The following is a 22905-nucleotide window of genomic DNA, read 5'->3' as shown; positions in this document are numbered from 1 at the left end:
TTGCACACTCTATTGACCAACATGAATAGATGTGTTTCCAGATCAATTTAAATCTTTATTCGGCCATTTCAGCTTTCCCCTTAACATCATGTGATGCTGTGTCCATCATTCACAAGGACCCGATGTTACTCTGCCTCCTAAATCAAGTGTTTCTGTTGTGAGTCTCAAGATGACAACCACTGCCATGTCCTGATTTCTTCCTCTCTTCAGGCTCAAGTGCTGCACCTCTTGTACATAGCCCACTGGGGCATATACTGGATGAAAGGTTGAGTGTGACAACACATATTGTGGGCCGACATGTTGCTGCCCCATTTTTGGGCTCCAAGTGGTTGGTTGGCAAAGATTCTTTCTTTCAATTCACTTTTGCATCAAGAATGTCCTAGGTCTCAACTGTGTTATTACTACAGTCCTGGATAAAATCTTTGATCTCGAAGGCACCGCACACACTACGGTTTCCGATACTGAGACAGACTTCACCTCTTATGACTTTGAACAGTTTTGTGCCCGTAATGGGATTCAACATCTCCGTACTGTGCTTTTCCATTCAACCTCGAATAGCAACGCACAATATTTTGTCCAAACATTAAAGAACCAGCTCTGAAAGGAAATGACATCTAATGCTCTACTAAAGACCTATGTAGTTTTCTAGTGACTTTAAGGACAAGTTTGTTTGACAGCCACACCCCAGCAGGGCGAGTTACTGGCCACACTCACTTTTTGCACTTGGGTACGTCGCTCCTACCGCCAGCACATGTTGTCAGCGAGGGCTCTTTCGTTCCACGTGAGCACCCAGTGTGGGGCCACAAGTTCCAGCACCACCAACTTGGACCCACGGTATGAACTCCACGCGTCATGGGTCCGTGATATAAATTGTGGCCTCTGCCCACAGCCTTCCACGGCACCATCAAAATCAACTTTGTCTTCATCATCACAGTTAGCAGCCATCTGCATCTCCACACCTGGTGGCGCTTCTGTTGCAGTGGTGACTCATGCAACTTCCATCGAGCCTCGTTCTGCACTGACCATCCGCAGCGACACCCTTGGGCACCAATCTGCTGCCCTTCCTGGTGGCAGTACCTTCACACCAGGCACCAAATGCTTCTTTTTCCATGGCTGTTACTGCTTGAGGGGAAAAGGGATGTAATGGCATCTCTCAATATCAGTACGGAAACAGAGCATATCCCAATATCAGTATAGAAACAGTAGCTGGTGGAACACCACTGTCAACCACCGCAGAGCCAATACCTAGACGGCATCTCTGACCAGGGGTGCTCTCCGACATGGCCACACCTCCCAGAATCGTGCACATAAGCTCGCCCAGGGCAGTCTGATCAGATGTGTGAAATGAACACGGTTGGACTGCTCGCTTAAAGATAACCTGCACTGATCCATGTTGTGTTCTGAAATATTCAGTCTCAATCTGTCGAATAAACTGGGGTGACTATTAGTTTTGAGTGTAATTGCCTTTACAAAAAATACAAAAAGTGTCTCGACATAATATCATGTGGATACTCACATTACTTTGTCCAATTTCCGATTTACGTCATAAAAGATGTGAAAACTAATTTTGTTAGAGGAGAAAATGATGAAAAACACACAAGTATTTAACTTACCTGCATTTCCAGCAGTATTAATAGGAACACTTGTGAATGTATTTGCATAACCACTGTTGTTGCCCAAGGCAAAGTCTTGTGGCTGCTGCGACGTCGAAGGGGATCCTAATGCAGGAAGTGAGGATTTCACTTGTAGCTGCTGCTGAGGCTGTGCCTGGGTCTGAGTCACCTGCATCTGATGCTGGGCTATTACTCCACTGTTCTGCTCAACAACATTAGCAATAGACACACCACTGCTATTCACTATGTTGTTATGGTTTATACGACGCGAGTTCAGCAGATTGGCTAGAGTCATCTTTCCTGGACTTGACGTAAGGATCTTATGCTGCTGAACACTAGAACCTGCCACACTGCTGTTAATTAGCTGCTGAGAGTTTGTCAGGCTATTGCTGTTCAAGAGGCTGAGTATCGCCGCATTATTCGTCGCCGGCTGTCCGGGTGCTGCATTTGACGTGCCGACAGAAGGGATGACCGTCGAAGAAGACGCTGCTGCAGCTGCGGCAGCCACTGCTGCAGCCGCTGCCGCATTTGCGGCTGAAAAGCCAGGTAATTTTGTTAATAAGGTGGCAGACATGAATCAACAAACAACGTACATGCAATAAATAATTTCCATGTCCTTGTGAATCTCAGTGAGACAAAGCATTCAATCTTTTATTGACAACTTCCATCACTGTCACAAGCTACTGACAGTACAATGGTTGCCGACAAGGGTCACCTGGAGCCTAAGATTAGACACCTACTACTTGTTTGCTGATAAAACAACAATGGAGAATGACATATTATGTGACCAATGTTCCATAAATAGTGTGAAGATGAAAGACAATCTTAAATTGATGCATTGCTTCTTGGCAAGTGTATTCATGTCACAATTGTCAAGGGTCACTGTTTCACTTTTTAGTCTTCAAATCATACTGCACATAATATTCAAGATTAAATGCTTCCCCCTTAACATTATAAAAATAAAATTGTAAATAATTTTTCACTCGATTTACAGGCAACACACATTTCAGTTATTAGCAATACTTTTCTTCTCTTTTGTAGCCTCATTCTTTTCTAAAGTGATGGATCAAATAAAACAGACAATGATGAGCAATGTGCTCATTATTAAGTTTCTTTACCATAAAATCAACAACCTGCAATGTTATTGAAGACAGTTATATTAAGTTGTTCAACAAAATTCTGCTTCTTATATAAGATTTCAGAATATGAGGATTCTGTGAAGAACAGGAATTACTGAATAATAATCCGGTTCTTGTGACTTGCATATTTTCCACACAGCCCATGGCGCCAGATATTTATTTCGCTAACCATCAATGTCAAGAAACATGTGCATTAGTACATTCTCTGTAGAAATTTCATAAAGCTCAGGTCATGAAGGTACTTATGTTTTATTGTTACAACTGATTAAAGAGATTATTATTATTATTATTATTATTATTATTACGAGTTTAAAGCAAGACTTCACAACAAATGTGCTCTGCAATCAAATGATCAGGAGAGGCCTGCAAGCAGACGGTCAGCAATCTTGCAAGCAGAGAGTACTGTAGCCCCTTCAATAGCACGGGAAACGCGGTGGTGAGACATATCAACACTTGTATAAATGAGGAAATCGATACCAATGGAAACAATTGGAGAAATCAATGCTACCTTTGTACTGCTTGTCGATTTATACAGATCAATTACTTCATGCTACAGATCAGTGCAAATTGAGTGATGGAAGCTTTTTCATTTTCCAATTCAGATGTGCTATGTATCCCGATCTCCCCCCCCCCCCCCCCCCCCCCCCCCCCCCCCAAACTAATAAAATCCGTGATAATAATATACTTTGTACAATTTGTTCAATGCTGCTAAGAATGTCACATGTCGCATCCACCTGTGTGCCTCTGATATTCACACTTCAATAGAGCACTAAAGACTTTGCAAGCTGGATCTTAACTTTTGTCTACCATAACCCATGTAGGACACATTATTGACATGTTTGATAACAGCACCACATGCAACTGTTCTACCTGAAGTGGATGTGAACATTCAGCTGCAATTATGAAGTATTCTTTTATTAAATCATCATCTGTGAAAGTGCTCAAGGACTTTCCTAAAATTTTCTAGCTCACCAGAATGACACATTTACGTCATTTTTCTTCCTCGTCTTCTTCCTCTTCTTCAGAGAGGTCTCTTTTCAGTTTTAAAACCTCTGACACATGCTCAGGTCTTTCACATCTTCTGTCTCCGTATTCATTGACGTGATAAAGTGTGTAATGCCTTTGTAAAATGAAGTTCCTGAATGAATCTGGTGTTTTAAGATACACTAAACATTTTGTGAACCAATCTTTTTGTGTAAAATAAGATTCCTCGCACAGTAGATTGGAGTGAAAAGACACTGTCAACTTACAGAATACAGACCCATCATTGATGATACTGGATGACACTGTCGTCAAAACTGACCCTCCCATTTCACAGTTGATGCTTCTCCAGTGTTGTTGCAGCCAAATGATGCAGGTGCATTTCCGTCACTTCCCAACTGCTCTCCTTGCAAGCTAACACATTCAATAACAGAGAATTGTTATGGCTCTGTTTAAAGGGACTAAATTACTTTGCTGTCAATCCCTCAATTCACAGATAAATGACAGAAAATGATATGAAACGAGGGAAGGAGAATTGTCACTCCAGTGTTGTGACAGTGTCATCATGATTTAAAATGTGCATGACTATTTTTAGCAGGATAGTTAAAAGTGATATAACACCCAGGCAGGTAAAAACTGTAGCTGGTCACTGTAGAAGATATGAAATGTCGTGTGACAAGGGCCTCCTGTCGGGTAGACCGCTCGCCTGGTGCTAGTCTTTCGATTTGACGCCACTTCGGCGACTTGCGCGTCGATGGGGATGAAATGATGATGATTAGGACAACACAACACCCAGTCCCTGAGCAGAGAAAATCTCCGACCCCGCCGGGAATTGAACCCGGGCCCTTAGGATTGACAGTCCGTCGCGCTGACCACTCTGCTACCGGTGGCGGACCTAAAATCTTATGTTTTGTTGGGCCCCCAGCATAGTATACGTCAGTATAAGATATTATGAAAATGAATGCTCCAAACCAGCTGCAATAAGGTAATATGTTTTTCAATATTTAACACGACAGGTCTGTTTTGGCTTATCACCATTATCAAGTGACATCTAGTTGGAAGTGATGACCATATTGCATCTATAGTAAAGTCTGTCTGTCATGTCTCGGTAAGTATAATAGTTCTTGTAGCTACGAAATGTAAAAATACATTTTTGTCAGATATTTTGACAGTTCAGTTTTAATAGTTCTTTACTATGATGCTATGTCAAAACTATCAAAACACCTGACAAAAACATATTTTCCACATTTAAAACTGTATGGAAAACTAAAATTGGGTGAAGAAATGCAGACTGTATGGACTAAAGTGTGAACTAGCTTAAACAGTTAGATATATAAAATTTAAAAATGCACAACAGTGCAGAGGGAGGAAGTAGACTGAAGTCACTTAGGGCACATGCTGCAGGGAGAGGTATTCCACGCACAACCACTCGAGACACCAAATATGAAGGTGCGTTTGATTTTGTTATAAAATCCACTTTCACTCAGAAAGGTAGGATTTTGGTAGCTGCTAACCCATTGTCCTCAGGTATGTGATGTACTGAGGTAGACAGGTTGACCGTTCATGTCACATCAGCCAGCAGGTCACACTCGTCAAGAACATGGGCAATTATGAGAGAACTGCCACAACTTCATTGAGCGGAGTCGTCCTGACACCAAAGGAAATCATGGGTAAGTCTGGTATGACCAATACACAGTCGGCATAGTATGATGCCATCTTTCAGAGATGCCTGAAGAGAAGTATGCCACATCTTGGTGGTGACCTTGATTGCTCTGAGTTTGCTGAATGTTGGTAGCAGCTGCCGTTCCATATCCCAGGTTTTCAAAATGTGATGTTGCAGTTGCTATCATAAGTCTGTATCTGATGCTCAAGAGTTCAAGTTTGTCTTCTGTGGTTGGTTCTTTAGCTAATTTGTCAGCTCGTTCACTTCCGGGAATACCCAAGTGGCTCGATGTCCAATGACTGTTAGTCATACCAGACCTATGGTAGTCAACTAATAGGTCTTTGATGTCAGCAAGCAAAAAGTTTTTGGTGTAATACTGAGCTGTGTTGTAAGCAGCTCATGGAGTCTCTACAAACTGAGAAGGCTTTTAAGGCAAGAGTTTTAATAGACTGCAGAGCTGGTAACATGCCAACCAGCTCTGCAGTGTATACACTACATACATTCAGCAGTGTGTGCTTCTCGTGCCACCTTGAATGTGCAAAAGCAAAACTGACCTAGTCGCTGACTTTTGGTCCACCCGTGAAGATGTATGTCAAATTTGGGTCGACATGGAAAACTTAATGTCAAATTTGGGTCGACATGGAAAACTTAATGTCAAATTTGGGTCGACATGGAAAACTTAATTAACAGGCCTGTGAGAATGGTGGGATCAGCATTTTTCTTACGACCACAAAAGAAGTCTATCCCACCTGATCTAGCCATTTTTGGTCTATCCCAGCTGGTCGATCCATCTTTGGGCAATTCGTAAACAAGATGAACTGCTGGTTGTTAAACATAGTTGAGTAAATCGGACTGATACGCATATTGAAGACTGTGACTACATAGGTCACCAATAGTTGCTGACATCTGATCGTCAATGGTGACATATCAGCTTCCACAGCAGGCCATCTGTAGGGCTCATATGGAAAGCTCTAGTTACCAGCTGCTTGCCACTCTGGTGGATAGGGCCCAACAAGCTCAGTACTGATGTTGCTGCCAGCTCTTAAGCAGTATGTGGGTGCACAAAGTCTACAAAAAATGCACAATATGAGTTTATACATGAAAAAATTGATATTAATGATAAAGGGCCTAGTTATATACTTTCAGTATGGCTCCTTGAGGTTAACATACTGTGGTGCGCAATAATGTAGAGCTGTAATACCAGCAAAGACCACCCACATACAGCGACTGTGAAACCAAAGGTCCGACAGCAGTCATGATCCCATCAATTACGATAATGAAGAGGGTCATCCAAAACGCTATAGAACTCATGTCCACTAAATGGAATATTGTCTGATTAAAGGCCTTGCGCATGGAAGAATAAATAGTTTTGCTCTGTCAGGTGCTTCCACATCAGGAAATTTACATGGCAGTTAAAACATGCAGACACTTTGGTGAAGTGTGCCACAAAACATTCAGTAATGGCTGTCGGATTAATACAGATTTTACTACTGAGGGAGATGCCAGAAATTACTGTACATGAAGGGTGGCCACAAATATGGTGAAATTTACTCCACACTTGGGATAACGGGGTGCTGGCTCTCATAGATGATACATACTGCTCCCAGCACACCTGCTTGCAATTTTTTATTACAATTCACACTTTTGCTCGAAGTCTCTTGAATGCTATCAAATGTTCCACAGAAGGATAACATTCGTATTGTTGGAGTGCCCTTCAACATTCTCTGACAGCCGCCACAATGTTTTCAGACCACCACACAGCACAGGAGGAATAGGATATCTTAGCTTCTGCAGCGTGTACAGCCATGTTAAAAGTTTCTTGAATAACTCCTTCAATAGCTTTATCTTGACTGGTTTCAAAAGCTGCTTTGGAGGTGCAAGCTTGTCAGCTGGCTTTCTGAAGGGTCCAATGTGGCACACGTTATATTAGTCAGTAGTCTGAGAAAGAGGGACTGATAGGAAAATGGTTCCTGTCACAGAGGCCATTATGGATGGGCCACTGAATCAAGCATAACACGCTCAGGCAGCAGAGAGTACAATCTACGGCTGAGTATGTTCCATGGGCTATACTGAAATGTGTTGCAGCTCCAATGTTAAATAGGCACACATCCATTTCTGAAATTAATTGTTCCATTATTTGGTCCTTGTCACCTGTGGTTCTGCTTCAAAGGATTTCTAAGAACCGTGTCTTCTGAAGTGCCACACCAACTATGGAGTGAGTAACCATTAACTGACGGAGCTTTGCCAGGTGGAAATGGTAGCCATTACAGTTCCACTGAAGGAAAGTCAGATTGGAAACTGAGACAGCAGTGAACAGGAAATGGGAGTACAAATAACTATGCTGCTGAGTCACATTCCATCTGAATGTGAGGGTCTCATGGGCTCAACCTCTAAAGGGGATGAAAGCCGGATCAACCCAGAACAGCAGAATTCATTTTAACTTTTGATTTATCCTTCTTATCCCTGCAAATTTTCAATTTCTGTGTGGTTAACAGTGACATGCCACTAGGGCTGTAAGTTTCAGTTTGAGACCTTGTCATCATGCTAAATGTGTACTTTGACACAATGCTTGCTAAGTTACACTTACTTTCAATTGGGAGGAGTTGTTCAAACTTCTTCTTAGCATCTTGAAAACATGGGTGGTGAAGTGCTTTATATTCCTGGATTTTCTTCTGCCTCTTGAAAACTCAACACACTGGCAAACAAGGGGGTGGGGACTGCAGTTCTTAGCAGTTTAATGTTTACATATGTGACGGATTGTTCAGAAGGACTGCCCTCATGTTCCTTCCATGCTCCTCACAAGTAGTGCAGTGGAAAAACATATGTCCAAGTTTCTGGAACCTATGGTGTCTCACAGGAAGAAGAAACTATGTCCTAACATCACACCTATAAGACACGACCTTAAAAGATTAAACACTGCCCTTCAAAGGTAGGATGAAAGCTCCAGGGTCCACCCTGTCACCCTTAGGTTCTATCTGGTTGCAACAAACAAAATGGACTCAATGTCACTATAGCTTAACACAGAGTTCATGTTGTTGTAACATCTGGTCCTGATGGAAGACACACCCTCTTGAGTTCTTTACAAGGGGAGGTGTAACTGGCATATCCTTGAGCTCGTCATACGCTTAAAGTGCTTGTGATTGGTTAGCATACAAATTCTAGATCACCAAAGATCTATTTCTCATCTTCTCTATTGCATAACTCCTCCAAACCAATCCTCAATATATTCCCCAAAAAATTGTGGCTTTATTGTTACAAAAGATCCTCTACCTGTTCTGCAGCATACTAAGCCCATGGAGTTGTAAGCCTCTGCATTAAAATTCTTGCTTTCTAGCCACTGTTATGGCATGGCCTGTAGTATGGGTGATCTTGATCCATTTCATTGTAGACCATCCATCTTTATACCACTCACATCACATGCCCTTATGCCACTCACTCTGGTCGGAGGATTTCCCCACAGGCTCCATCCCACCATGGCATAGGCTACCTGCTATAGTAGCCGTTGCCTGGAGTCCTGATGCCCCTGATTGGACGGGCACACTAAGTGGCTTACGGGGGGAGGTTACAGCTTCAGGCATCAGGATTGCTACCCCAGCATTGTCAGGGGGTTACAATCATGACAGCGGCATCCCTTCCCCCCTCCCCCAAATGGAGTGCTTACTGTTCTGGGTTTTGAGGTGGATAGATTATGCACCACGTAAGGTGTACTTCCTGAAATGGATCACACTTCCGTGAAATTTTGAAAAATGGATGTCAAATCCTAAAGGGGGACCATAAATTGTTATAAATTATTAACTCTGAACAATACAGTTTCATTTTCAAATGGTATATTTTCTCAAGATGCAGCTTTATTTTGTAACTACAAACAAAATTCAAAGCATCTGTATAGGAGAAAATGATATTCCAGAAAAATACTATGGCATAACACTATACAGTGAACAATAAGATATTTTTCCTTTCATCACAACCTCTTCCTCGAAAAGGAAGAAAATGAATAAAAAAAATCAGTCAAATTAAATCAAACACACTCAAGTGGTTTCATCAAATGATAAGCAATCAATTGGTTCTTTCTACCCATATGTTGTTCCATAATTTCACCACTTGGTAATCTTTCATGAACAGAAGTGTCACATCTCTACATGTTTTGACTGATGATGATATTCAGGGTTTTTCGGCCAATTTTAATGCACTGGCATTGTCAATATAAAGTGTCGGAATGTTCCGACATTCCAACTACCTCACTTAACAAGCAACTTAAGCAGATTAATTCTTAGGCTCCTTCACTTGCTGTAATAATTTCTGCTACAGTTGTAGATGTAGCCACCACCTTCTGCAACTGACTTATCAGTGGTATTGGCCCACCAGAGGGGTCACAGTTGTTTAACGTCTTGTCCACTTTGTCCCCAATGAAATTTTCTTCTCTATTATAAATAATACCACAATTTAACTTACCTTTCAAATATCGGAAAATGCGATCCTTGATTACAGTCTTCAGTAATTCAATTTTCGTAGCTCATGTGGTTTATTCACCACAAAAGTTCTGGCTGGACAAATTGCTACGGAGAAATAATTACGACTTCCAATTGCCTCATGATAGGCGATGATTGGGGAAATTGCTTCATCTTGATCATTTTCTTATTCTTACCTTATCATAATCCTTCAGCCTTTATCTTTATGTCAGGAAACTGTCAAGGGTCCCTGCTGATATTTCAATTTCATGTTGTAGAGGGTTCAGAAAAGCTGTAACTTCTTCTTCATCACTGCCAACAATTAGACCATCACCTAAGTAAATTACTACATAATGTCTATGTTCACTGCATTTTCACTAAAACAAACAAGAATATGTAGGACTGTTTCAAAAACCCACTTCCTTCATGACTCTCATTTAAAACATTTGTTGCAGCAGCGTGGTGCTTGTTTGAGTCCACAGATATTCCATTTCAAGAGATACACTTGGTACGCGTTACCTTCAAAGCTTTCTGGTTGTTCCACATACACTTCATCTTGAAGTATTCCACTCAAAAAATCAATCTTCACATCACATTGTTTTATCATCATCTTTGAAGTAGCTACCATTAGCAAAACTCAAATGGTGTCACAAAGTGCAACATACTATATGCATCTTCATAATCAACTCCTCCTTGCTGTATAAACCCTTTTACAACTAATCGGCCTTTGAAGTGGGTGCTCCCATCAGCTGCAACTTCTTGACATGGAACCCTATGTTGTTTCTCTTCAGTGCTTCTACATTGATGGAAAAAAATTGCAACAACAAAGAGTTGTGTGACATACACTAAAGTTGGTACGCATGTTTCTACATCTGAAAGATGATCACTATTCAGATTTGGTATCAGTTGCATAGGAGTCATTCTAGTAGAGCCTCTATGAGGATGCAAATCAGGTTTGCTTCAAAAATACACAATGTAACTGTGATGCACTTTAGTTACCTTTGAATTGGATGAGGTAAGTTAATGTTGGTCAAGAATGCCTTTAAGTGGACAAAGACACCATTATCAACATCTCACTGAGTTTGAATGAGGTCGTGTAGTAGGATACTGAGAAGCTGGATGTTCCTTCTGCGATATTGCAGAAAGACTAAGCAAGAATGTAGCCACTGTACATGATCGCTTGGAGTGGTGGTTTCAAGAATGTACGGTCACAAGAAGACCGAGTTCCAGATGGCCAAGTTGCAGTACCAACAGGGACGACCATTGTGTTTGGTACATGGCTCTGGTGCATCATATTGCATCTGCAGTAGTAATCTGACCAACAGTTGGCACTACAGCGGCACAATGAACTATTACAAACCAGTTACTTCAAGGAAAACTCTGAGCCACACACACACTGTAGCAATGCATTCCACTGACCTCAAACCATTGCCATTTGTGACTTCAGTGGTGTCAAGCGAGAGCTCATTGGAGGGCAGGGTGGAGGTTTGTTGTGTCTTCCGACGAAAGCCGGATCTGCTTCAGTGTCAGTGATGGCTGAATGTTGGTTATAAGAAGGCCAGCCGAGGGCCTGCAACCAACCTGTCTGTGGCCTAGACACACTGGACCTACACCTACAATTATGGTCGGGGGTGAGACTATGTGACGGTTGGTTGGTTTTGGAGAAGGAGACCAGACAGCGTGGTCATCGGTCTCATTGGATTAGGGAAGGATGGGGAAGGAAGTCGGCCGTGCCCTTTCAGAGGAACCATCCCGGCATTTGCCTGGTGTGATTTAGGGAAATCACGGATAACCTAAATCAGGATGGCCGGACGCGGGATTGAACCGTCATCCTTCCGAATGCGAGTCCAGTGTCTAACCACTGCGCCACCTCGCTCGGTTATGTGACAGTAGGAGCACTCTCATGGTTATCCTACAAGTCCTGACTTCAAAACTGTACATCAGTCTGGTGATTCAACCTGTTGTGTCACCATTCGTGAACTGCAATCCAAGGGGTATTTTCCAACAGGATAATGCTCGCCCACACACTGCTGTTGTAACCAACATGCTCTACAGTGTATGAACATGTTGCCTTGGCCCGCTCTGTCACAAGATCTGTCTCCAATATAGCACATATGGGACGTCATCAGATGACAACTCTAGCCTCATTCACAACCAGCATTAACTGTCCCTGTATCGACGGATCCAACTGCAACTGGCATGGAACTCCATCCCACAAACTGACATCCGGCATCTATACAACATTCTGGCAGTTACACAAGTTATTAATGTAACAGCATTTCACATTTGCAATGGCTTACTGGGTGCTTACATTAACCTATCATCTTGCAATGTTGATCACTTACATATGTTACCTAGACAAATGTATTCCCGTAATTTCATTATTCTACACTATTTTTTGGTGTTGCAATTTTTTCCATCAGATTATTTCTTCATTAATACTTTGCATCTATTTGACTGCAATGTATTAGAAAAAAGTTTTGGATCTTCATGTTCACCAGCATTTAACTTTTATTAGTGTCAATAACTCACCACTTTCTATCCAGGCTGGTTTTCTTCACTGTATTCTGTTCTCTAGTTCATCTTCATAAGAAAATTCAGTAGCTTCGGCCTTCAGGAATACTGTTGACTCCATGTTATTATCATCTGAATATTACTTCCTCCCGAATCAAGCGTATTAAATTTTTTTCAAGCAATGGAAACTCCAGGTTGAAATATCAACAATATTAGGAAAAGGATAGATTGCTACTCTTGGTGAAGATGACTTCTTAAGTTGCAGTCAGCCACAACAAACATAAACTTATACATTACAGCTTTTGGACAAAGCCTTCTTCAGCAAAGGAAACATGCACATTTACACAAACAGGCACACCTCACACACATATGACCACTACCACTGGTAGTAGCCAGTGATAGGGGTCACGTTTGTATGAAATTTTTCTTCACTTTTATTTCCTCCAGAAGAAGGCTGCTAAGGAATGTCAAATGTAATATGATTACTACAGAAACTATAAATTATTTCTAGCTTAAATTTTACATCGTGACTCAAAACTACTTTCTTTTGGAAGCAATTCAGAGTCTACATCCATCTTCGTCACTGACATAGCCAAGAAGTTGTCCAAAAACAGCCTTTTCATTAAACTTTGAACAGAAATGTTTGTTTATACAAAGATGGAAAACTGTGCTAAAAATTCTGAGGTGATCAAATTTTCCTACTAGTCAACTGTACCACAACTCATATGGAAATTTATGTAGAACTGAAGACCTTCCAATACGATTTAAAATTTAGACTGATATAGTGCAAGCTTCAGCCCACAATCATCTTTATAGTTTACTTGCATTCAGCATCGAATGTGCAATTTCAACAACTGTTCTGTTTTCACATTTGGCCACACCATTTTCTTCAAGGGTATAGGGTGGAAGAATCAGTTATTCTGCTCCCTTATCTGTGAGCAATTCCTTAACTCCGCTGGTATTAAATTTTTTCCCTCCATTACAACTGGACTGTTTAACATTATGTCCTTTGGTTTGGGCTACACTTAAAAATTGTTTAAGCACATTGTACACTTCATTTTTGTACTCACTGTCTGAATGGTATTCTATGAATCTTCCCTAATGCACAACCATCACAAAATTCATCCTTACCCTTACGACCTTCTACATTGATGTTTTTTCAAAACATTCTTGACATGTTGTTTATGTTGATGACCAAATATTTCATGGTGCATTTATAAAGTTTCAGAAGGTGTTACTAAGTCCACTTGATTACTATTTTATGCTCTAACAACATGGATCTTCAACATGTACAGATCTTTTTCCACATAACCCACTGGCTTTTTTTCCAAACCCTAACACTTTTACAGTTGAACATTTTTTATCATAGCCCTTACATACTGCTGCTGTGGCTGAAAACAAATGAGCACATATAACTTATTTTCCATTCTAGCACTGTACCATTCATTCTTTTGTCTTCTTTTGATATAAAATGTTCCCTGACCAAATGCACACCTTGTCTTCCTAATGAGACCACATTAGGAACTTAAAATTTTCCTGTACAAAGCAAAGTACTGTTGATTAACTGAGAGTGATATGTTTCAAAGCACTGTTATCACAAGATCATTTATTTAAGTCAATTTAATTTCTAGTAGACAAACCCATAGCGCATGAGGGAATTACGGTTTTTTTGAACACTTTCCAAAATGAAGATGGAGCAATTATGATACATCCAGAAAAATACCCGAAACAAATACTGACCAATGGAAAATACAGGATGCAATAACAACAATATTATGAAAAGGATAGAATGCTATTGGTTATCGAAAGGCCACCACATTAGTTACATCAACAGTGAAGTTGATCCTGAGGATGATACATGATTGTTATTTTAGAATGCTCAAGTACTTGTTAATATCTTACATAGTAAGAACAAAAATGTATCATCCAACGATGTAGTCACAGAAACTTCTTCCTAAACAAACAATCTGTCCTCAGTTAATATTTAAACAATGAAACATATAGAATACTATTCAGGTTTTGCTCACTAGCCCCTGAAATTCTTTTATTCATGTTAACACCATTACCTATAAAGACTCAGGAGATACCACCATAGCCTGAAATTATGGAGAGTACATTGGACATTAGGATCAAAATTTCCCTCAGACTCAGGAAGAGCGAGTTCTGCTGCTCTTCAAATAAGAATAAATTTTCATAATACACACCAACTCATCGCAAAACAACCTAATGGAACTTACTTCCTAACGAAAAAAAGTTATCAAAATTATATGTACAGCACCTCCTAAAAACCTCCACCATAATATCTTTAGTGCATCTTGAACACAAACCATTGCTCCTCTGTTTATGCATTCCCTTATATTTTCCACTACAAAGTAACTCCTCACTGTAACAGTAATAAGAATGTTAAAATTAACCCCAGTTTTTGCAAAGTATCATAAGTGATTTCATAATTATTGTGCAGGTAAGTATATTGTTCTCTTTACCACTGTTGCTTTGTAGTAACAGTATTAAGGACTGATTGCTTCTCACTGTACAGGTGACACACTGAGTTGCTGATAGGCACAACAAAGACTTTTATAAATTGAGCTTTCAGTAAAAGCCTTCTTCAGAAACACACACACACACACACACACACACACACACACACACACACACACACACACACACACACACAACTGCTATCTCTGGCCACTGCGTCCAGAACGCAGATCTCGCAAATTGAATACAAAATGGGGTGAGGAAGGGTAACGGATAGCAAGGTATGATTGGGGGCAGAGAAGAGCACTGTCTGGTGGACCATGGAGGGAATATATCGCAGCAGGACAAGGCTGCCAGGTGCACTGTCAGGAGACTGTGAGAGACAGAGAGGGGGAAGGGGGGACAGAAATGGAGAGAATCAGAGAAGCAAAAAAGATTAGTGAGTGGGTTGGTAGGGAGCAGTGCAAAATGAGAGTGAAGGGATGTGAATTGGGAGAAGTTGATAGGACGGAGAGTTCAAAAACTATGGTGGAGGATGTGAGCACAGTATGTAACTGTAGGTTGAGGCTGGGATAATCTTGGGAGTGGAGAATATGTTGTAATGACAACTCCCGTCTGTGCAATTCAGAAAAGCTTTTTGTGGAGGGAAGGATCCAGATAACCCAAGTTGTGAAGCAGCCACTGAAATCATGTATGTTAAGTTCAGTTGTATATTCTGCCACCGAGTGGTCCACTATGCTCTTGGCCACAGTCTGGCGATGGCCATTCATCCTGGTGTGCAGAAAGTTGGTAGTCATACCAATATAAAAATCTGTGCAATGATTTCAGCAGATCTGGAATACAAAATGGCTGCTTTCACAGATGGCCCATCCTCTAGTAGGGTAGCATAAGCCTGTGAAGACTCTGATAGGAAGTGCTGGGTGGGTGGATTGGGCAGGTCTTGCACCAACCCTGGTGCACACAGGGATATGATCCCTGTGGGAAGGGGTTGGGATTGGAAGTAACATAGGGGTGCACCAGCATGTTGTGGAGGCTGGGTGGGTGATGGAATGCAACTGTAGGAGGGGTGTGAAGTATCTTGGCTAGGATGTTCCTAGTATCGGGGCATTATGATAGATAATCAAAGTTCAAAAGTACCTGCTTTTCGACAGCTGCCATCCCTAACATACCAAAAAATCCCTCCCTTACAGCCTCACCACCTCGGGATGGCATATCTACAATGTCAAGAACTCCTTTGCCCAATATGCTGAGAGTCTCTCACAGACCTTCACAGACAGGCACTATTCCCCAGACCTAGCTTGCAAACAGATTTCCATTCCATATCTCCACATTCCTCCCACCACTCCTGAGAACCAGGTACAAAGGAGCACCCCCTTTGCACCCAGTACCATAACCAACTGGAACAACTGAATTACATCCTTTGTCATGGCTTAGATTTAGTAACGTTGACACTTTCCACATCCAAACAGATCTGTTGCATTCTATATTTATGGACCACATATTGTATAAATAAAATCGACACATGGGTGACGAGATAAATATGAACGTTGACATCAACACAGTGCAAATTGTATCATACTCTACCCACAATGAAGAACACAGCAAACAATTTCTAGCTGAGTTGCTTTTCTTTTATGTCTAGCAAGAGACAAATTAGGCAGGTCATTGCTGCAAACTGCATAATGTGTGGATATCTGGACTGACACTAAGACAATGGCAAACGCTATATAGTTCACAAATTTTTTTGCCACATATGCTGTACGTTAAAGCTTGCATAGAAGCTTTCAGAAAAAAAAAGATATGTACATGGTGCCCAGGAGGAATGGAGGGTATTCAGGGACATGATAGGAATGCTCACTTTTGGGCTGGCGGTGTGTAAGTATGTCTCTTTCCCACCAAACCTCAATGACATTTCATTCTAGCTCAACCCACCTCTCACTGCCTTCCACCTTTTTGCTTGGGATGTCTTCTGCTATTAATCTAACTTGTTGAACATGCAGTTGTCTGTTATGTGTTGTGATTGAAATTGTGCAAGGAGCTGAGAGTGCATTAGAGAGATGCATCGATTAAATGTTTGTACTTATGTTGGCTAAAATATCGTACATATACAATGATGTACCTTCACTCATGACATGTGCGATTTTAGAGAGCGTGCATCCATGCAGTTCACAGGCCAGCTTATAGAGGGCACCTGGGTTGGCCCCTGGCATGCTCTGGTGAGCCACCAAAGAAACAGCATTATTTAAGTGATTGTAAATGAGCTCTCAGCCTTTTCTTTACACTGTATTACTGTTGCCCAGTCATTGTGTTCAGTGCTTCACACAACCGGTATCTTACGTGTCCCTCTATGAAGTACTATATTCCATAATCATTTTTGTTCTTGCTATAACACACTTGGCGATGAGTGAAGCTTACTTTTTCTTTACATGTTAGAGTCAGTGCTAAGTCACCCGACAAACATCTTGCTGGAAGAAATACTCCAACGTCTCAACGTCTCATTGTCCTGCAGCAAGCTTTTGCGGCATTAGAAAATTGTAGCGAAATGTAGGAAGATCTGCAGCGGATAGTCACTTGGTGCAGGGAGTGGCAACTGATCCTTAACAAAGACAAATGTAATGTATTGCGAATACGTAGAAAGAAGGATCCTTTATTGTGTGATTATATGATAGGAGAACAAACACTGGTAGCAGTTACTTCTGTAAAATATCTGGGAGTATGCGTGCAGAACAATTTGAAGTGGAATGATCATATAAAATTAATTGTTGGTAAGGCAGGTACCAGGTTGAGATACATTGGGAGAGTCCTTAAAATATGTAGTCCATCAACAAAGGAGGTGGCTTACAAAACACTCGTTCGACCTATACTTGAGTATTGCTCATCAGTGTGGGATCCGTACCAGATCGGGTTGACGGAGGAGATAGAGAAGATCCAAAGAAGAGCGGCGCGTTTCGTCACAGGGTTATTTGGTAACCGTGATAGTGTTACGGAGATGTTTAATAAACTCAAGTGGCAGACTCTGCAAGAGAGGCGCTCTGCATCGCGGTGTAGCTTGCTCGCCAGATTTCGAGAGGGTACGTTTCTGGCTGAGGTATCGAATATATTGCTTCCCCGTACTTATACCTCCCGAGGAGATCACGAATGTAAAATTAGAGAGATTGGAGCGCGCATGGAGGCTTTCAGACAGTCGTTCTTCCCGCGAACCATACGAGACTGGAACACGAAAGGGAGGTAATGACAGTGGCACGTAAAGTGCCCTCCGCCACACACCGTTGGGTGGCTTGCGGAGTATAAATGTAGATGTAGATGTAGAGCAATGTCAGCTTTCAGCACTGCTCTCAATTAAGTGGTATTTGTGTTTGTGGTAGTTAACTCTCCATTCAGTGCAACCGTCACCCTTTTTGGCATACAATGATCTGACTGAAGACCAGAACACCTACGAGACATGGTTATGCTAACATTTCCAGGTTTTCTGAATGGGCCATGAAAACCTGTGATGGGCTTTCTTTCTTTCCTGGCTTTCACTGCACATTTATCAGCTCTGCCAATCTTACAAAGTCAATCTTATGGAGCCTGGATTGCAGAATTACACGGTTGAGTCATTTTTGTGAATTTGTCACTAGTACCCCATCATGAATCCTACATCGATCACATTGTGCGTGATGGTATTATTCATATGGCCCTGGGTAGGGAAGACTGTGAAAAGGCACTTCGATGTGTGAACCCGACTCATACTGATGTGCTCTATATAGCACAGTCCTCAAGTGTCACAGCCTACAGGCTGCATGGGGAGAGGTATCTGAAATTGCTCAGCCAACTTGTTAGATACATTGCAAGTGTTTAGGATGATAGGGAAGCTGCTGCAGCAGTACAACCTTCAACTCAGTGCCATGTCGGTTACGGCCACAGCAGCAACAGCCCGTGTCACAGCAGAGTCCATGTGCCCCCCTTCTCTCTTGTTCATACTGCTTCATCCAACACGAACGTTCAGCATGCCTTAACACTGGGAAGTTTGCAACAAGTGTCAAAAGAAAGGCCACATTGCATCGGTGTGAACTCCTCTGCAAATGTGGCGGACACAGCAGTACCAATGGACATAACTGTATCTCTACAATGACTGCTTCCCCAGATAAATTGTTTATTGACTTGAGTGTGCTTAATAAACTGCTAAAAATGAAAGTGGGCACAGGAGCTGTAGTGACTTTAGTATATACACAAATGTGCATGGACTTGGGCTGTCCTCCCCTCAAACAGGTTTCACGAAAGATGGCTGGCTACAATAAACAGCAGAGTCCAATCCTAGGTCAGTTCACTGCCCCTGTATCTTACAAATCTGTTGTTGGCCGTCTAACCTACCTTGTTGTGGATCATTCCCATACTGCAGACCTGTTCTGATTACATGTGTTTAACCCTTTTGGTTTCTCACTTGCCAATGAAGTAAATTTAGTGTCAGATTAAGGTCCATATCAGCAAACTGAGTCCCTCTGGCAGTTTTCAGGCCCACATTACCATGAAAGGGTGTGCCCGCCCTCGTTTTTTAGAGCGAGACAAGTGCCTGTCGCATTGCGCAACTCTGTCAAGGCCGAATCAGACCATTTGAAATTGCTCTATGTCATTTTGCCTATTTCTCCCAGTGAGTAAGCTGCACCGCTGGTTATTATTAAGAAGCTGATGCGTAATTCGCCTCTGCGGCGACTTCAGTGTCACGATTAATGCTGTGATACATACATACCATTTGTCCCACCCTGACGAGTTGCTCGCAAAATTATCAGGCGGCCACTACTTTTCCACGATTGATTTGTCGGGAACATAACTCCAGCTCCCCTTGGATGAGCCCATTAGGCGCATTCTTGTTGTCAATACATTTTCAGCCTATGCCAATATCAATGCTTGCCTTTCGGTGTTGCTAGCACGCCAGCAATTTTTAAGCAGTTTTTAGAAGAGCGGACAGTCTCTGTACCTGGCTGCATCAATTACCTCAACGATATCGTTGTTCCGGGTTCTTCCACTGAAGACCAGCTTCGCAATCTCTGATTGTTGTTTTCTGTTTTGCAGTTTGCTGGTCTCAAGTGTAATCTCGATAAATCAATTTTTTCAGCCATCAACTGAGTACCTAGTTTTTGAGGATTCTCACACAGGGGTCGAGTTGTTGTGTCACCATACTGGTGCAACTGCGGCTTTGTCGCAGTCGACCTCCATTAAGGAACTGCAGGTATTTCTGGGTAAAGTTGCGTACTAACATAAGTTTTTACCAGACGTACCCACTGTAGCTCAGCCACTGCATGTGCTTTTCTCTGGTTGCCAGCTTGTGACTGACCATTTGCTTTGCTTAAATCTGAGCTTCAATCTGCTCAGTGCCTGGTCACTTTTCAGCCAGGTCAGGATCTCATGATGGCTACAGGTGCCTCTCAGCACAGTCTTAACATGGTGTTGGCACACAAATACACAGATGGATCTGAACGACCCATTGCTTACGTTTATAAGACTAACTCGCTCTCAGCAGTGTAATTCTCAGAGTGAAAAGGAGTATTTAGTGGTTTTCTTGTATGGTTATACGTTCCATTTAATCAGGGATCACAAGCTGTTGGTTGCTCTTTCTAGCCCTTTGGTTTTTGTGCCGGACAAGGTAGTGCATCGTTTGGAGTGATGGGCTCTCTTCTTCTCCCATTATCATTACAGATCCATTACCAGCTGACAGTGCGACAAGCCAATGCCGATGCCTTATCTTGCCTTCGAATCGAGCTGAACCCAGCATTCAACAGGACGAATTGGTTTGTTTCTATTTAGATATTGAGAACCATAGCACGATCAATGGTTTTCCCATCACTAGTGCCATGATGGCATCGGTTGTCGTTGCGGATCCTGTACTTAGTTGGGTCCTCTCTTTTGTGTCGCATGGTTGGTTGGAAAAAACCCCCAGGCCGTGGTTTGGATCCCTGCTCCCTGATTTGTGATTCCCTCTTTGTTACGCCATAATCTACTGCGGCTTCTGCATGTCAGTTATTGGGGGACACCATAATGTACTGCGGCTTTTGCATGTCAGTTATTGGGGGATCTCTCGAACCAAAGCTTTGGTCCGCTGGCATGTGTATTGGCTGAGCATAGATGGGAACACTAAGCGGCTTAATGCCACTTGCAGTCACTGCGTCAGCAACTGGCGGCCCCGCGGTCATCTTTTTCCGCCCTGGCCAATACTGCAGCATCTGTGCGAACATCTATATGTCGATTTTGCTGGGCCCTTCCTAAATCATTAGTGGTTCATTGTAGTGGACACCTATTCCAAGTTTCCCTAGGTAGTGTGTTGTCCGTCCATGTCCACGGCTGCCACTATTTCGGCCTTGTCTAAAATTTTTGCAACTGTGGAACTTCCATGTATCTTGGTTGCCGATAACGGCCCCCAGTTTGTTTCTTGAGAATTTGAATCTTTTTATCAGGCTAGTGGTTTTTACCATCTCACAGCTCCCCCGTTTCATCCTCAATTTAATGGTGAGGCCAACCGTATGGTTCAGATGTTTAAGACTCAAATGTTGAAGTATGTATCTAGCAGGTCCTGTGAAGCTGCCTTAGGCCATTTTTAGAGTTGGTACCATTTCACTCCGGTGGGGGACAAGAACCCAGTGGAGCTGCTATATGGACTCCATCCAAGGACACTCCTTCACCTGCTGCATCTGATACTGTGACAGCTGGGATTGCCAGCTCTGTGACGGTTCTGCTCGGGTGCACCTATTTGGGCTCGTGGTTTAGGCTGCCGGTCAAACTGAGTTCGTCCCGTCATCAAGCATCATTGAGGCCAGCATCTGTGCGTCATCCACACTCCGGTCAGGAGGATGTCCCATCACTTCAACCGGCTGGGCCAACCACGGTGGGGCCTGCTCCAGGGGGCCTGCCGATGCCTGTTCCTGTGTTGCAGACAGTTCGGTTCACACCACAAAGGGGGTCGCTGCCTGGCTCTGGTGCCCCCCAATGCCTCTGGCACCAACCACTGACTTTCAGGAGGACGTTGCTATGGAGACTCTGTCCCTGGTCCTGCCCTAGAGCCTCTCACAAATGAGGGGACGGTGTGACAACCCACCTCCTCCTCACTTCTGTCCCTATTCGCTGGTGCCTGCCCACCAAATGCTGCAGTAGCCGCTGCAATGGTATTTTCTGTGACTCACAATTTCAATACCTTCTGAGATCAGTCTTTTTTTTTTATGGTAGCAGTGCTTTTTTCTGTATTCTCTATTTTTCTGTGCCAGGTGTTTTTTATACCAAACTTAAGCACCATCCAGTTTGCCGAGTGCTGTTGGCAAGTGGGGTGCACTCAGCCCTTCTGAGGCAAACTGACGAGCTCCTTGATTGAGAAGTAGCGGCTCCGGTCTTGTAAAGTGACATACGACTGGGAGAGAGGTGTGCTGAACATATGCCCCTCCATATCCACATCCAGTGACACCTGCAAGCTGAGGATGACACGGCAGACGGTCGGTACCGTTGGGCCTTCATGGCCTGTTCGGGTGGAGTTTAGTTTAATTTTAAGTGTTTTTTTTTATGTATGTATGTGGTTTTCCCACCCCTAGGAGGAAGGAGTGATGTACCTTCACTCATGACGTGCCCAATTTCAGAGAGCACATGACTATACAGTTCACAGAACCGCTTATAGAGGCCACCTGGCGAACTCTCTGTGCACAACCTGTATCTAATGTGTTGTTCTATAAAGTACTACGTTCCATACATTGTGTTCTTACTATAATATAAACTAATGAAGAATATGCAGATATTATGCATATTTATGGCTTCTGCAACAGTAGAGCTCCTGCTGCTACCAAAGAATACCATCGGTGCTTCCAACATGTTGAATTCATGATCACAGAGTGTTTACCAGTTTTCAGTAGACTGCATAAGCAGGTATTCTTCCCGGTTCCCATTTTTGTTCTGACTGTGTAGGTAAATGAGCACAGACTCTGTTAAAATGGGTGCAGCACATTCCTACCACAAGCACATCTCAATGTCTCATGAACATTGAAGGCCAAACATGAAATGCGGAAAACTTGTACCCATTTCGCATGTAGTGCATCCACAATCTTCACATTGGT

General features: G+C 42.5%; 1 protein-coding gene across 2 annotated transcripts in view; it reads right to left on the bottom strand.

Annotated features, from left to right (window-relative positions):
- Window positions 1-22905, bottom strand: part of LOC126412455 (putative mediator of RNA polymerase II transcription subunit 26) — a 277940-nt gene that overhangs the window by 165639 nt on the left and 89396 nt on the right. For both annotated transcript variants that reach the window (XM_050082064.1, XM_050082063.1), the window contains one exon: window positions 1614-2147. In XM_050082064.1, the coding sequence (XP_049938021.1) occupies window positions 1614-2147 (534 nt within the window). The remainder of the gene's footprint in view (window positions 1-1613; window positions 2148-22905) is intronic.

This window comes from Schistocerca serialis, chromosome 7 (assembly GCF_023864345.2).
Source record: "Schistocerca serialis cubense isolate TAMUIC-IGC-003099 chromosome 7, iqSchSeri2.2, whole genome shotgun sequence".
Classification (NCBI taxonomy): Eukaryota; Metazoa; Arthropoda; class Insecta; order Orthoptera; family Acrididae; genus Schistocerca; species Schistocerca serialis.
Note: the sequence above shows the minus strand (reverse complement) of the source record. Positions and strands in the feature narration are given on the sequence as shown.